The sequence below is a fragment of the Vulpes lagopus genome, chromosome 22 (assembly GCF_018345385.1).
Source record: "Vulpes lagopus strain Blue_001 chromosome 22, ASM1834538v1, whole genome shotgun sequence".
Lineage (NCBI taxonomy): Eukaryota > Metazoa > Chordata > Mammalia > Carnivora > Canidae > Vulpes > Vulpes lagopus.
Window position 1 is genome coordinate 424,586 of NC_054845.1, and position 16,160 is coordinate 440,745.

General features: G+C 37.7%; 1 protein-coding gene and 1 pseudogene across 12 annotated transcripts in view; one reads left to right on the forward strand and one right to left on the reverse strand.

Annotated features, from left to right (window-relative positions):
- PMS1 (PMS1 homolog 1, mismatch repair system component) overlaps positions 1–16,160 on the forward strand; it is a 109,791-nt gene that overhangs the window by 20,657 nt on the left and 72,974 nt on the right. For 9 of the 12 annotated variants that reach the window (XM_041737365.1, XM_041737363.1, XM_041737362.1 and 6 more), the window contains 2 exons: positions 1,054–1,190; positions 9,757–9,939. In XM_041737365.1, the coding sequence (XP_041593299.1) occupies positions 1,059–1,190; positions 9,757–9,939 (315 nt within the window). In that variant the 5' untranslated portion in view covers positions 1,054–1,058. Of the gene's footprint in view, positions 1–1,053; positions 1,191–9,756; positions 9,940–16,160 lie in introns of those variants that run through there. The other 3 variants (XM_041737361.1, XM_041737366.1, XM_041737364.1) reach the window with 1 other exon arrangement.
- On the reverse strand, positions 1,211–2,650 carry LOC121480648 (annotated as a pseudogene).

Here is a 16,160-nt window from a genome sequence, read left to right on the forward strand (position 1 = left end):
GGGGGTTGGGGGAGGTAAGAGGTATGTGAAGGTAGAGTTTGTGCTGCGGTCTGCCTTGATCTCAGAATGGGAACAAAATTAGGGATTTGAGGGAAATACAGGAGATTTTGGAAAAGAGATTATAGAGAATGAGGCAAAAATGTTGAGGGTAATGAGATTGTCTAGAAAGAGTAAAAGGTGAGATGATGCTGGGTTTCTGCTCCAAAGTTTGATCGGTGTTTTCCTTAGATCTTGGCATTCTCAAAGACAGAAAACCTCTTGAATCTAAGCCTGGTCTGATTCCAGGTCATGGGTTAACTGCTGGGATAGTGGGGATTAAAAGGTGGGTGGGGAGCCTGTTCATTTTGGAGTTTAGAGGAACCTGGTGTGGGCCAAGTATTCTGGGATCTTAAACATGTGTATGCCGTGTTATATAATAAGTTATGTTCAGTGGCCCCTGGGGGGCTCAGCGGTTGAGGGTCTGCCTTCTGCCCAGGGCGTGACCCCGGGGTCCTGGGATGGAGTGCCGCGTCAGGCTCCCTGCAGGGAACCTGCTTCTCCCTCTGCCTGTGTCTCTGCCTCTCTGTGTGTGTCCCTCATGAATGAATAAATAAAACCTTAAAAAAAAAAAAAAGACATTGTAATTCATGAAAAACATATAGATGACTAATGTTTGAGATTGCCATTAAGGTTTATCGCTGCCTGAAAATTTCCACGTCCCAAGGGGGCAGCACCACTTGGTCATTCCTACCCTGGTGGGTCATGTATTATACTCATTGGAGTTTAATAGTATAATGTTTTTCTTACTCTTCTTTATTACCATAGTATGATTTACCAGCTAACCTCTCTGTGCCTCAATCTTACAAAATGGAGGTGATAATGCCACCTACTTTAAAGAATATTATAATAAATAAATGATTTAATGCTATGTGTGCTTATAGGAGAGCCTAGCATAGTGGGAAGCTCATTAATGTGAGCTACAGTTGATCATTGTTGTCACTATCAGATCTGTTAGGAATGTTTAACAATTTTATTTTTTCGACTTAATTTTATCTTTACCTACCCTACTAAAAGCTAGAATGAAACAGTTGCCTGCAGCAACAGTGCGCCTCCTTTCAAGCTCTCAGATAATCACTTCAGTGGTCAGTGTGGTAAAAGAGCTCCTTGAAAACTCTTTGGATGCAGGTGCCACAAGCATAGATGTTAAACTGGTGAGTGTCCCTAAGAAGCCAAATACCTTTAAAGCAAAAAAGGGCTGGGCAAATTATTTCTTCTTATAACTATTACCTTTCTCTTCTTTTTTTGTATTAGTAAATTATTTTTAGGATATTGCATTTTTTGTTGTAAGAGTAAATTCTTAAAAATAAATTTTAACTTAGATCTGCACTACAGTAACACTAAAGGAAAATTTAAAAGCAAACTTATTCTTTAGGACTCCATCATACAAAATTAAAAATCTATAAAATTATAAATCTAATTTGTTATTATTTTCTACTAATTATTCTTGGTTGTTCATATTTACTTGCCTTTTGCTCATTTGCATTTTGTCTTTTCCATCTAATCTAATTTCAAAACTATATCCCGGTTGGCTCATAGTTTTCACATTAAAAAAATCTTAAATGATGTATATTAAGTCATTTGAGTTAATATGATTTATGACATTTAATGATAGTTTGTTACAGTTAGCTTGCATGTGTACCTTCCTTATTATAAACTTGCAATTGCTCCTTATAAAAACTCTTAATTACTACTATCCTTTTTTTTTTTTTAACAATAATTAAGGTTCTGATAACTTGCCCAAAGTTCTATAATTAGTACTTAGTAGTGAATCTGAGATTAGAGTTCAGGTCTTTCTGTTTCTAAAACCTATTCAAGATCGTTGCTCTGTGCTAGTGGGGGTTTTTTTGTTTTGTTTTGCTTTGTTTTTTCCTGATAAGGAAACAACTACAGAAAGCTTTTATTTGTTCAAAGTAACCAGTGCTATAGATGCAAAAAACCCCAACTCCTCCAACACTACTTCAAAACAAACATATCAAACTTGATTTTCATTAGAATATTATTTCTTCACACCAACAAATCAAAAAACAAAGACATATATAAAGCAACACAAACAATTGTTGAGCTTCATCTTCTGGACAAGAATGCCAAGTTAGTCTCTCTTCATAAAACGCAATTACAATTTGAGGACACTTCATATTTGCCTCTTTTGCCAGCACCGAGTCTGCCTCATCTGAATCTTTCCATTTCGTGAGAAACATTAATTCTCCACTGCTGTCCGTGGCACCAATTATTCACTCAGGATCAAGACTTCTGGGAAAGCCTCTTGTTTTATCAGCAGCATCTCTTTTCTTCTTTGATTTGCTATCATCAGATTCACTGTCAGATAAAGATTTTCTGTTAGTACCATCTTTTTCTTTACCAGCTTTTTGGGAATTAAGAAATGCTTCAATTAACTCTGGACAATCTAAATTTTCTTCATGTTCTCAAGTACTGTCAGCGTCTGTAAATCCCTTCCACTTCAGGAAATACTCCACCTTCCCATACTCACCCTCCTACACAGAGGTCCAGTACTTTTTCCACCACAAATTCTTCAAGCTCCACCTCTTCTACTTTTTTCTCTTTCCATTCTGTGTCTTTCCATTTTTTGCAATGTAGTTTTACTGAGGGCCATTTTTTATTGCAGACTTGAAGAGCTATTATTCACCACCTTCAAGCTACCCCAGGTCCTGGGTCTCTATGCTAGTGGTTCTAATAACATTTGGGTGCGTCAGAACACTTTATTAAAGTGTTTATTAAAACTGTTACCAGGCCCTAGAATATCAGATTTTATTTGGGGCCCAAGAATTTACATTTGTAACAGGTTTCTAGTTAATGCTGAGAACTGCTGTTCTATACCATATGAATGCTGTATTTGTTCTAAAAAAATATACATCTGGCCCTTGAACAACACAGGTTTGGATGGACTGCATGAATCCATTTTGACATGGGTTTTGTTTTTTGTTTTTGTTTTTTTGGTAAATATAGTACAAGTACTATAAATGTATTTTCTCTTTCATATGATTTCTTAATAACTTTTTATTTTAAAATGTAATTTATTGTAAGAATGTAGTATATTAATATATATAATATACACAATATGTGTTAGATGACTTTATTTGTTATTTGTAAGGTTTCTAGTCAATAGAAAACTATTAAGAGCTTACCTCATGTCATAGATACAACTCGATAACACTCACGTCAGTGTAAATAACCCAGAAAAGACCTGAAGTCTGGCAAAACAAACTCCATAGCTAAAGATAAAGAAAAGGCCACATGAAGGAGTAGAAAAGGCAGAAATGCTTTCGGGAGTGAAACAGACCATGATGGTCCATGGAGGGGAGAAAGCTGCAGGCATGGAGAGAGGAGAGAAAGACTGTATCACATTTGGGAACCTGCACAGGGAAGGTAAATCATCATAATATTTGGCTTTGAAAGCCAGAGGGATTGAATTTGATGAATTCTTAAAGCAAGCAGGTTTTGAAGCCTGGAATTTTAAAAATCAGCAGGCTCCATTCTGGGAGAACCTGGAGGGCAGGCAATAGGAAGCTGAATCCCCACCCTTAAAGAGAGCACAACAAATAGCCCTCAGTTACAGCTTAGAAGCAGCAGTTTGAAAATGGGAGGGAGAGTACTGGTTTCAGAGTGTGTCCTAGAGGGCAGGGATCACTGAGGGACTCCTCCAAGGAAAAAGGAGTGAGAAGACACCATTACTCTCCCATACCCCTGCCAGCATGAACACACAGCCACCTATAAGAATTAGCCACTGACATTTTCTTATACCAAGGCCCACCCCCCAACCCCTAACACCACACTTCCATATATCCACCCTTCCCACTTACGTATGACTCAGTCCCAGCATTTCAAGTCCACTCTGCCAGAAGACCAGGGCACATCTTCCTAATACCACATCTGCCGTCCTATGCATTTGGTGGTGCCCAATTCGGCAATGGCAGCAGGTCTCATTTTGCAGCAGACCAGCACTCATTTTATTAAAACTGCATTCCCACCCCAGCCAGGGACCAAACATCGCCCATAGTAGACAGAGTTTCTGCAGAGCACTGCAGTGAAGGGAGAAGTGGCCAGGACACAATAGCAGGGTGCATGCAACACATATAGGAGATACCCCCTGAAGTGCCAGGTTTTGGTGAACAGGGGCTGCTGCACTACTGATGCACCATACTGATGCTGATAGGACTTCTCCTTCACAAGACCGGGACTTTCAAAAGCAGGACACGTAGGTGACTTGCCAAACATACAGAAACAGAGCATTAGACACAATGAGGAGACATATATCCTGTCTCCAAATGAAATAACAGAGCCAACCACAGCAAGAAACCTAAGAGAAACATAAAAGTAATATTAAAGTAATGACCATAAAGACACTCCTTGGACTTGAGAAAAGACTGGAGCACATCAGTGAGATTAAGGATCTCACTGATCAAAGAGATGAAAAAGAACCATGTATGAAGAACACAGTAAATGAAATTTAGAATACATTAGATGGGTTGGCGAATTGAATTTAAATAAATAAAAGTGTGCTAGATGGAGTAATAGCAGGCTAGAGGATGCAGAGGAGGAAGTTAGCAAACTGGAACACAGATTAATGGGAAGTAATCAAGCTGAACGAGTGAGAGAAAAAAAACTATACAGAATGAGAACAGACTTAGGGAACTCAGCGACTCCCATCAAGCATAATAACATTTGTATTACAGGGATCCCAGAAGAAGAAGAGGGAGAGAAGGGGGAAGAAAATTTATTTAAAGAAATAACAAGGAAGCACACACCAAGACATGTAATAATTAGAGTGGCAAAAAGTAGCGATAAAGAGAATTTTAAGAGCAGTGAGAGAAGACCGTTAAATATGAAGGAAACCTCATAAGGCTATCAAGGGATCTTTCAGCAGGAACTTTGCTGGCCAAAAGGGAGTAACGCAATATATTCAAAGTCCTAAAGGGAAAAAATGTGCAGCCAAGAATATTCTATCCATCAAGGCGATCATGTAGAATAGAAGGAGAGATAGTTTCCCAAACAAAAACTAAAGGAGTTCTTGACCACTAAACCAGCCCTGTAAGAAATATTAAAGGGAACTCTTTGAGTGGAAAGGAAAGAGCAAAAGTCGGAGTAAAAAAGTAGAAAACACTAAAGCAGTAAAAATAAGTGTATCTCTAAAAATCAATCAAGGGATTTACAAAAGGAAGTAAAATATAACACCAGATACCTATATGGTAGGGAGAGAAGTAAAGAATGGCTTGAAACTTAAATCATCCACTTAATATAGACTGCTATATGTGGAGGATGTTATATACAGACCAAATGGTAACCATAAATCAAAAACCAGTAATAGATACACAAAAAATAAAGAAATCCCAGAATATCATTAAAGCCAGCATACCTGGAAAGAGAGCAAGAAGAAAGGGCCAGAGAAGAGCCATAAAAACAACCACAAAACAAGTACCAAAATAGCAATAAAGACATAGCAGTAATTATTCTGAAGGTAAATGGACTAAATGCTCCAATCAAAAGACATAGGGTAATGGAATGGATAAAAAAAACTGAAACTCTATTGAACACAGGGATGCCTGGGTGGCTCAGTGGTTGAGCGCCTGCCTTCAGCCCAGGGTGTGATCCTGGAGTCCAGGGATCGAGTCCCACGTCGGGCTCCCTACATGGAGCCTGCTTCTCCCTCTGCCTGTGTCTCTGCCTCTCTCTCTCTCTCTCTCTCTCTCATGAATAAATAAAATCTTAAAAAAAAAAAAAGACTCATCTATGATATCTACAAGAGACTCATTTCAGACCTGAAAACACCTGCAGATTGAAGGTGGGGGATAGAGAAGCATTTTTCATACAAATGTATAGCACAAGAAAGCTGGGGTAGCAATACTCATATTGGACAAAACAGATTTTAAAACAAAGGCCATAATGAGGTGCAAAGGACACTACGTAATCGTAAGGGGACAATCCACCAAGAAGACAATAATTATAAATAATTTGGAGAGCACCCAGATGCATAATAAACAGTTGATAATAAACAGAAAGGAACAAAACAATTATACAGTAATAGTAGAGAACTAAATCCCATTTACATCAGTGGACAGGTAATCCAAACAGAATCTACAAGGAAATAGTGGCTTTGAATGACACGTTGGACCAGATGGATTTAACAGATATATGTGGAATATTCCACCCTAAGACAGAATACACATTCTTTTGAAGTGCACATGGATCGTTCTCCAGAATAGATCACATATTAGGCCACAGAACAAGTCTCAACAAATTGACAGAGATCAGTCATACTCTGCATCTTTTCTGACCACAATGCAATGAAACTACATAGCAATCACAAGAAATAATCTGGAAAGAGCCCAAATACATGGAAATTAAATAATACACTACCAAGCAATGAACGGGTCAACCAAGAAATCAAACAAGGAATTAAAAAATATATGGAGACAAATGAAAATGCAGTACAAAATTTTGGGGATGCAGCAAAAATGAACCTAAGAGAGGTTTGTTGATGTTTTTAAGGTTTTATTTATTCATTCATGAGAGACACAGGCAGAGGCAGAGGGCGAAGCAGGCTCCATGCAGGGAGCCCAACGTGGGACTCGATCCTGGATCCCGGGATCACACCCTGAGCCGAAGGTAGATGCTCAACTGCTGAGCCACCCAGGCGTCCTTAAGAGAGAAGTTTATAGCGATACAGGCCCATCTCAAGCGAGAAAATACCAAATACCCTAACCTTATACCAAAAGGAGATAGAGAAAGAACAAATTCAAAACCAAGAGAAAGGAAATAATAAAAGCTAGAGCAGAAATAAATGACATAGAGACTAAAAAATTAATAGATCAGTGAAACCAGGAGCTGGTTTTTTAGAAAAGATCAACAAAAGTGTTGAACCTGTAGTCAGACTCATTAAAAAAGGACTGAAATGAAATCACAAACGAAAGAGAAGAAATAACACCACCACAGAAATAAAAAAGGATTATTTGAGAATATTACGAAAAGTTAAATGCCAACAAGTTCGACTACTTAGAAGAGATGGATAAATTCCTATAAAGGTATAAACTACCAAAAACTGAAACAGGAAGATAGAGAAAATTTGAACAGACTGATTATCAGCAACAAAATTGAATCAGTAATCAAAAAAAAATTCCCAACATTAAAAAAGAAATTACGAATGAACTGGCTTCCCAGGGGAATTTTAACAGACATTAAGGATAATATTACAAAGAGTTCAGACCTATTGTTCTCAAACTATTCTACAAAATAGAAGGGGAAGGAAAAATTTCGAATTCATTCTATGAGGCCAGCATTACCCTGATATCAAAGCCAGATAAAGACACCACTTAATTGTGGTGAGAGAACTCAGACCAATATCTCTGATGAACATTGATACAAAAATTCTCAACAGAAGATTAGCAAACTAAACCAAATAATACATTAAAAAATCATTCATGATCAAGTGAGATTCATTTCTGAGTTGCAAGGGCTTTTCAATATTTGCAAATCAGTCAACATGATACATCAATAAGAGGATATAAACCTTATGATTGTTTTGATTTTAATAGATGCAGAAAGAGCACTTGACAAAGTACAACATCTATTCATTAAAACCCTTGCCAAAGTAGATTTAGAGGGAACATACCTCGATATATGAATATATCCATATGGTATATGAATATATGAAAAATCTACGGCTAACATAGTGGTGAAAAACAGCTTTTTCCTAAGATCAGGAACAAGACAAGGCTGTCTACTCCCACCACTTATTCAACGTATTGGGATTTTTAGCTACAGCAGTCATATAGCAAAAAGAAATAAAAGGCATCCAAATTGTTTTAAAAAAAAAAGTAGAACTTTCACTTTTTGCAGATGACACGGTACTGTATATAGAAAACTCCAAAGACTTCACCAAGAAACTACTAAGATTGATAAATGAATTTAATAAGGTCACACAATACACAATCAATATACAGAAATCTGTTGCATTTCTACATACTAATAATGAAGCAGCAGAAAGAAATTTAAAAAACAATCCCATTTACAACTGCACCAAAAATAGTAAAGTACCTAGGAATAAGTTTAAAACCAAGGAGGTGAAAGACCAGTGCTCTGAAAACTGTAAAACATTGATGAAAGAGATTGAAGGTGATATAAGGAAATGGAAAGACATTCCATGCTCCTGGGTTGGGAGAACAAATATTGTTAAAATATCTATGCTACCTGAAGCCATCTACAGATTTAATGCGATCCCTGTCAAAATACCAACAGCATTTTATGCAGAACTAGAAAAAATAATCTAAATTTATATGGAACCACTAAAGATCATGAATAGCCAAAGCAAACTTGAAAAAGAAAAAACTGGAGGTATCACAATTCCAGACTTCAGGTTACATTATAAGCTATAGTAAATAAGGCAGTATGGTACTGGCAGAACAGAGAACCTAGCACTAAATCCACAATTAAATGGTTAGTTAATGTTCCACAAAAGAGTTTAAAACGTGATGGGAAAAAGACAGTCTCTTTAACAAATGGTGCTGGGAAAACTGGACAGTAACATGCAAAAGAATGAAACTAGAGCACTTTCTTAACCACATACAAAATAAACTCAAAGTAGATTAAGAACTTAAATGTGAGACCTGGAACCATAATCCTAGAAAAGCACACAGGCAGTAATTTGGCTTCGACCATACCAACATTTTTCTAGATATGTCTCCCAAGACAAGGGAAATAAAAGCAAAAATAAACTAGTGGGACTACATCACAATAAAAAGCTGCTGCACAGCAAAGGAAACAATAAAACTCCCAAGTGGGAGATCTTTGCAAATGACATTTCCAGCAAATGTTTACTATCCAAAATATATTAAGGACTGATAAAACTCACCACCATAAGACCTAAATAATCCAATTTAAAAATGCGATGTTCACATCATTCATCATCAGAGAAATGCAAATCAAAACTGCAATGAGATATTACCTCACACCTGCCAGAATGAACAAATTCTAAAAACTAAGAAGGAACAAATGTTGGCAAGGATATGGAAAAAAGGAACCCACTTGCCCTGTTGGTGGGAATGTTGGTGCAGCCGCCATGGAAAACAGTGTGGAGGTTTATCAAAAAGTTACAAATAGAACTACCTTATGATTGACTTATCACATACTGAGTAACCAAAGAAAACAAAAACAGTTACTCAAAGGGATACATGTGCCTTTGTATGTTTATAGCAGCATTATTTATAACAGCCAAATTATGGAAGCAGCTTCAAAGTACATTTATAGATGAATGGATAAAGATGTGGTGTATATTTGCGACAGAATATTATTCAAACATAAGAAAATGAAATCTTGCCAATCTTGCCATTTGCAAAAGCGTGGATGGAGCTAGAGTATATAACGCTAAGCAAAATAAGTCAGAGAAAGATAAATACTCTATGATTTCATTCATGTGGCTTTTCAGAAGCAAAACAATGAGCAAGGAAAAAAAAAAGACCAAGAAATAGACTCTTAACTACAGAGAAGAAACTGATGATTACCAGAGGGGAGGTGGCTTGGAGAAATAGGTGATGGGATTAAGAGTACACTTACCTTGTTGAGTACTGAGTAATATATTGAACTCTTAATTTCTTATTATTAAGATTATATAAAAAATAAATGACACAATTATTTTTCTGGTGTTTCTATTTCTTTGACAACAGTTTCCTGTCTTTATATACTAAAAGTTTCTTTAACTTTTTATAGGAGAACTATGGATTTGATAAAATTGAGGTACGAGACAATGGTGAGGGTATCAAGGCCATTGATGCACCTGTAATGGCAGTAAAATACTATACTTCAAAAATAAATAGTCATGAAGATCTTGAAAATTTAACAACTTATGGTTTTCGTGGAGAAGCCTTGGGATCAATTTGTTGTGTAGCTGAGGTAAGGTAATTTATATTGATTTTCATAATCACAGAGTGGTAGGTAGCATTAGGAGAAAATGAACCCAGTTTTGGCAAAGAGTGTAGAATATACATAACCCAAAATTTATCATTTAAACCATTTTTAGGTGTACAATTCACTGGCTTTAAGTGCACATAGCTGTCCATGCTGTGCATCGCCAGAACTACTTCATTCCAAACTGAAACTCTGTGCCCGTTAAACAGTTAGGTCCCCATTGTCCGTCCCCACCTCCTGTCCCTTGTAACCTCTTTGCTCCTGTCTCTGAATTTGACTAATGGAACCGTATAATATCTGTGCTTTCGCGTCAGGTTATTTCATTTAGCAAACTGTCTTCAGGGTTCCTGCTTGTTGTAACATATATCAGAATTTTCTTCCGTCCTTCCTAAGGCTGAATGATGTATAAATGTATAAATGTGTAATCATGTTTTGTTTATCCTTTTCTGTTGATGGACATTTGGGTTGTTTCCACCCTTTGGCATTTGTGAATAATGCTGCTGAGGATGTGGGTGTCCAAATGTCTATTGAAGTCTCCGCTTTTGCTTCTTCTGTGTATGTACGCAGAAGTGGAGTCGCTGGGTCGCATGGTAGTTCTGTCTGATTTTTTCAGGAAGGGCAAATTATGTTTTATAATGTTAATATTTATATATATATTTTAAAGATTTTATTTATTCATGAGAGACACAGAGAGAGAGGCAAAGACACAGGCAGAGGGAGAAGCAGGCTCATGCAGGGAGCCCGACGTGGGACTCGATCCTGGAACCCCAGGATCACGCCCTGGGCTGAAGGCAGATGCTCAACCGCTGAGCCACCCGGGCTGCCCTAATGTTGATATTTATAAAAGGAAAAAGTAGTTTAGTGACCCACTGGCTTGGGAAAAAACATATTAAATAAAATTAAATTGTAAGCTCTTCTCAGATTTTCCTATACTGAAGTGCATCATGAACCTCTCAGGTTGATGGTTTATGGTAGTAACATTTCCCTGCGTGTACTTGACAATGAAACCCTTGTATTGATAAGCATATCACTGTTTGTTGTGCTGTGTGGAACCACCCCGGAAATGCCATTCTAGTAAATACAGATAGATTGGGCTCTAGAGATGTGAATCGACTTGATCTAAACCCTAGCGAGTTAGAGGCAGACTGGGTCCCAGAACTTTGCTCTCCTGACCCTGGTTAGGTGCCTTTAATGTTTATAAACTCAGCTCAGTGCCTGACCAACTTGTTGGCATAGTACTAATTACACTTCACTGCATCTGCACTAGATTTCATAACTAGTTTGTGGCAAAGCCTGTCTAGAACCTTGATCTGCTCATTTCCATGTGTGTCACTCACTACTCTGGACTAGTTTGTGTTATACTATGTTATTCTGTGTGTTAGGCTCTGTTTTATGGTGTGATAGTATCTGTGTACCATGTGTGCCCACTGGCTATGTATCTCTGCTTCAGCTGGCCGACTATTTGGGTGAGAATGCTCAGGTACAATTAAATGATGGGACTTTACTTACGGTCCAGAAAAGTGGCATGTACATGAGCTACTGTTGCTCTCTCTTCATCCCTTCTTTGGACGTCTGTTTAGTATCTTTGTCTCCCTAGCAGTCATATACTTTCCATGCTTATTATGATCTTCCCTCTTTTCTTGTGCCCTTAGAGTGCTGGCGTAGTTTAGGTTTTCTCCATTTTTTGTGAAAAGAGTCACAGCTCAGTGTTCACTTTTCTCTTTTGGAGCTCTGTAAGGTGATACCTAAGTCACGAAGAAAAACTGTGGATAGGGGGTTGGAGATGGAGTTTAAAGTGGGAAAGTGTACTTCTAGTACAGATGTAGACTAGGGGCCCTTGTGTGTTAGGATCCAGATGTTCAGGGGTCTCCTGGGAGGCTCAGTTGGTTAAGAGTCCGACTCTTGATTTTGCCTCATCATGATCTTACTGCCTTGAGATGGAGCCCCAGCATAGGGCTCTGTGCTGAGCTGAGAGTCTGCTTCAGATTTTCTCTCCCTCTTCCTTTTCCCCCTCCCCCTCATGTGCCTGTGCACATGCATACGCTTGCATGAGCTCTCACTTTCTCATTTAAAAAAAAAAAAAGAATCCAGAGGTTCAGACACTGCTAAAGGAGAAAAGGCCTTGTCCTTCCTTAAGTGCATTCTGGTTAAAATCTTGCATACCCGGTGCTTCACTATCTGTCTGAGCACTTGCTTTATTTAGAGTTCAGTGAGTCTTCATATAGATTTTGGGGAAAAACAAGTAGAGGGTACAGCTAACTGGGCGTCACCCATCTTTCTCCCTAAAGACTGTATCTGGGAAACTACAGCCTTGGGGTCTTATAGAAAGTGTGTTTTTTAAATGGGCTCAGATTTGTGCCAGGGAACTTCTGAAGCTCCCAGTGCTAGCACATACTTTTATTGGACTCTTGGTAGCTATTTTGGAAATCATGTAATTTATTTGAGAACATAATTATTTGATTTTTTTTAGCTGTTGTCCGAACTTGGTAGTCTTTAGGATATATTTTGGAAGAGTATTGTTGAATAATATGTAGCATTTCTGGGTTTTCAAAAATTATTTTTTAAATTTGAGTGTAGTTGACACAGCAGTGTCAGATGTACAACATAGTAGTTTGACAAGTTCATACATTATGCTGTGTTCACTCCAACTGTAGCTTATGTCTTGATATATATCACTTTATAGTATCATTGACTATATTCCTTATGTTGTGTCTTTTATCCCCGTGACTTAACTCAGTTCATAATTGGAAGCCAGTATCTCCTTTCACTCAGAGGTGGAATCTACAGGGGAAAAAAACCACCCCACATAAGAATAAACCAAAAGGCATTTCTATATTTTCCATAAGATGTTCATAACCTTTCAGAACTGAAATTGGTAATTATCAGCTTTGTCTACTAGATGGCAGCACAGTACTTACTCTTTTAAAATTCATGGTAATAAGCCATATGATTTATCCAAATCTTTGCTGTAGTTCTGATTTTAAATGGCAGTTTTGCAAGTCTCTGTCTAGTGGTATTCTCTATTTGTTTCTTTCTTTGATTACTTAAGCCCTCTTGATATATTTTGTTTCATTTTTGAGGGATTCAAATGCCTTGAGTATACTTAAAATAATTTATCATAATTACAAGAGGAATAAAGGAATTGTCAAACAACCAGAATAATATAAAACTAAATGTTTTAAAAATTATGTTCAGTTTACACATTGTAATGTCAAGTGTTTATCTTACAAAATATTAGCAGCATTTTATGTAATCTCTTTTCTTGTAAATCTTTGGCCAAAGCACACGTAGATGCGTGTGTATGTTTTACATATGTGTATTCCAGGTCAAGATACATACTGTGGTGAGCCCCCGAAGGTTCTCCTATGCTGCCTCCCAATAGGTAACAGCTTTCTGACTTCTGTCAGTATATATTAGTTCCACCTGTTGTTGAACTTGATCTAAATGCAGTCTTAAAGTATATGTTATTTTGTCACAGGTTTTATGATTTGGGTTTGACTGTTTTCTGAAAACTAAAGCAGTATCAAAAAGTCTAGAACTGGAAGGGATCCTGTAGTCGTGGACCCTGGTTCACTGCTGATTCCCCTGTCGGGACTGAGTACCTGTTCCCCAAGTTGCCAAGTATTGGTGACTGACTGCCCAAAGCTTAGTCTCTGTCTGGAGATTGCCCTCACTTCAGCTGGACAGCAGCTGCATCCAGTGGCTGACTGATGAGGGGTTATAAGCGTGCTGTTCCAGTCCAGAACAACTCAGCCCTGCCATGCAGTCCAGGATGACCCCCTCCCCCCAAAGGTCAGCCGAGCCCTTGTTTGTGACTGCAGAGCCCCACTTCTCTTCTGTCCTCCCAAGGGATCTTGGGAGTGTCCCCAGGGAACTTCCTGCTCACTGGTTTCCCTCAATCTGTGCTGTGGGCCAGCCGCCGTAAAATGTAGGCCTTCTATTGTTGTCTCCTCATATTACTGATGAAGATACTTGGGTCTTGTGATGCCAAATGCCAGGACTTCGTATTCCAGCTTTGAAACATAGTCTAATAATCAGTCCGCTACTATTTAATTGTATGCAGGGTGCTGTGCTAAGTAGTTTACTTTAGAATAACTGTGCAGAGCGCAGTTAATGGAATACAAAAATTGTGACCTATTTAGGGACATATAAATGTGACAAAACCGAGAACTCAATTCCAGTATCATGAGCTTTTCACAGTAGGTCATGCTGCCTTCTTACCAGTATGGTTAGAGAGGTATATATTAGTTTAGAAATACCTCTTATTAAAATAATGAATATACTCAGGCCTTAGTGGTAAGTTCAATAGATGGTATCAAGGAGTAGTCAAGTTGAAACTTAGGTGAGAGGATTCTGAATAGTATTTCAGAAATACTGTAAGGTCAGTTAGATTTTTAAAAAAATGTTATTTAGGAATTACTGTTAATGAGTACTTTTTGGGGAGAAAAATTCATTTTTAAATTTGGTAAATATTCTTCACTCAGAACAAATTTCATATATATAGAAGTTGCATTTTTGGGGTGGCTCAGACTGTTGGTTTCAGCTCAAGTCATGTTCTCACAGCTGTGGGATGAAGCCCTGCATCGAAGTCTGTGCTCAGTGCAGTCTGCTTCAAATTATTTCTCCCTTTCTCTCTCCCTCTCACTCTCTCTCTCTCAAATAGATAAAATCTTAAAAAACAACAACAACAACAACAAAGTTGCATGTTTATTTTAAAGACTCCAATCTTTGGGCAGAGATTACATCTACATAATAAAAATTAGTGGTTTGGTTATTTTATCTGCCAGACTAACTGATGCAGATAAATTTAAAGTCATATTGATGTAAATCATCTCAGAAACAGTAGATTGATGATATGTAACTGGAATATAATTTTGTCATATTGCTAAACAGCTATCATCCAAAATTCTGATTGTTGAAATTATTTTTATTAGATTACTTTAAAGGTATTAATTTTAATTGTAAAAAGAAAAATTAAGTAGCCTCTTAGCAAAATTGGCTGGAGGAATTTAAAGCACATCTAACTCTATATTCTTTATTGATATACTTTAGAAGAATGGGCATCTTTCCTAATTTGTCAATTTTAAGATGACTTCCAGTTTTGTTTTATTTTTAGATTTTATGTATTTATTTGTTTGTTTGTTTATTTATTTGAGATAGAGAACAAGTAGGGGGAGGAGCAGAGGGAGAATCAAACTCCCCACTGAGCAGGGAGCCCAGTGTGGGGCTTGATACCAAGTCCCTGAGATCGTGACCCGAGCCCAAGGCAGACAGCCAACTGAGCCACCCAGCCACCCCTAAAATGACTTCCAGTCTTAGAATTAACTAGTACAAAGGAGTAAAATGTTTTTATACCCACGGAGTATCCTGTTGGGATTTAAAAGTGGAATTACTGCTTTCCTAATTTATAATAGATGTTATCAGACACGAATTGATATGATTTTCTTTAAAATCACATCATCAAGTGTAACTTCTCTTGAAATTTGTTATTTATAGAGCAGTGATACTGACTGGAATGAGCAAGAGATAGTGAAAATTCTGTTTTGACCTGTTTGTAAAATTTTTGTGAAGGTTTTGTATATATTCTTACCACATAATAAAACATGTAAAAAAAGTTGTATTTCTTTTAGTTTGATTTTTTACATACATTGTATTAAAAATGATCTTTTTCCCTTCCAAAGAAATGTTTAAGAAACTCATAAGATTTTTTCAACTGGATGATTTTTTTTTTTAGATTTTATTTATTTATCTTTGAAAGACACACACATACACACAGAGAGAACGAGAGAGAGAGGCAGGCAGAGACGCAGGCAGAGGGAGAAGCAGGCTCCACACAGGGAACCCGATGTGGGACTCGATTCTGGGACTCCAGGATCACACCCTGGGCCGACGGCAGGCGGCCAAATTTCTAAGCCACCCAGGGATTTCCTCAACTGGATTTTATTTTATTTCATTTTATTTTTTTAAATTTTTATTTATTTATGATAGTCACACAGAGAGAGAGAGAGAGAGAGGCAGAGACATAGGCAGAGGGAGAAGCAGTCTCCATGCACCGGGAGCCCGACGTGGGATTCGATCCCAGGTCTCCAGGATCGCGCCCTGGGCCAAAGGCAGGCGCCAAACCACTGTACCACCCAGGGATTCCCCTCAACTGGATTTTAAATAGAGGCTAAATTATACCTTAGTTTTAGGAGAAATACCAAACA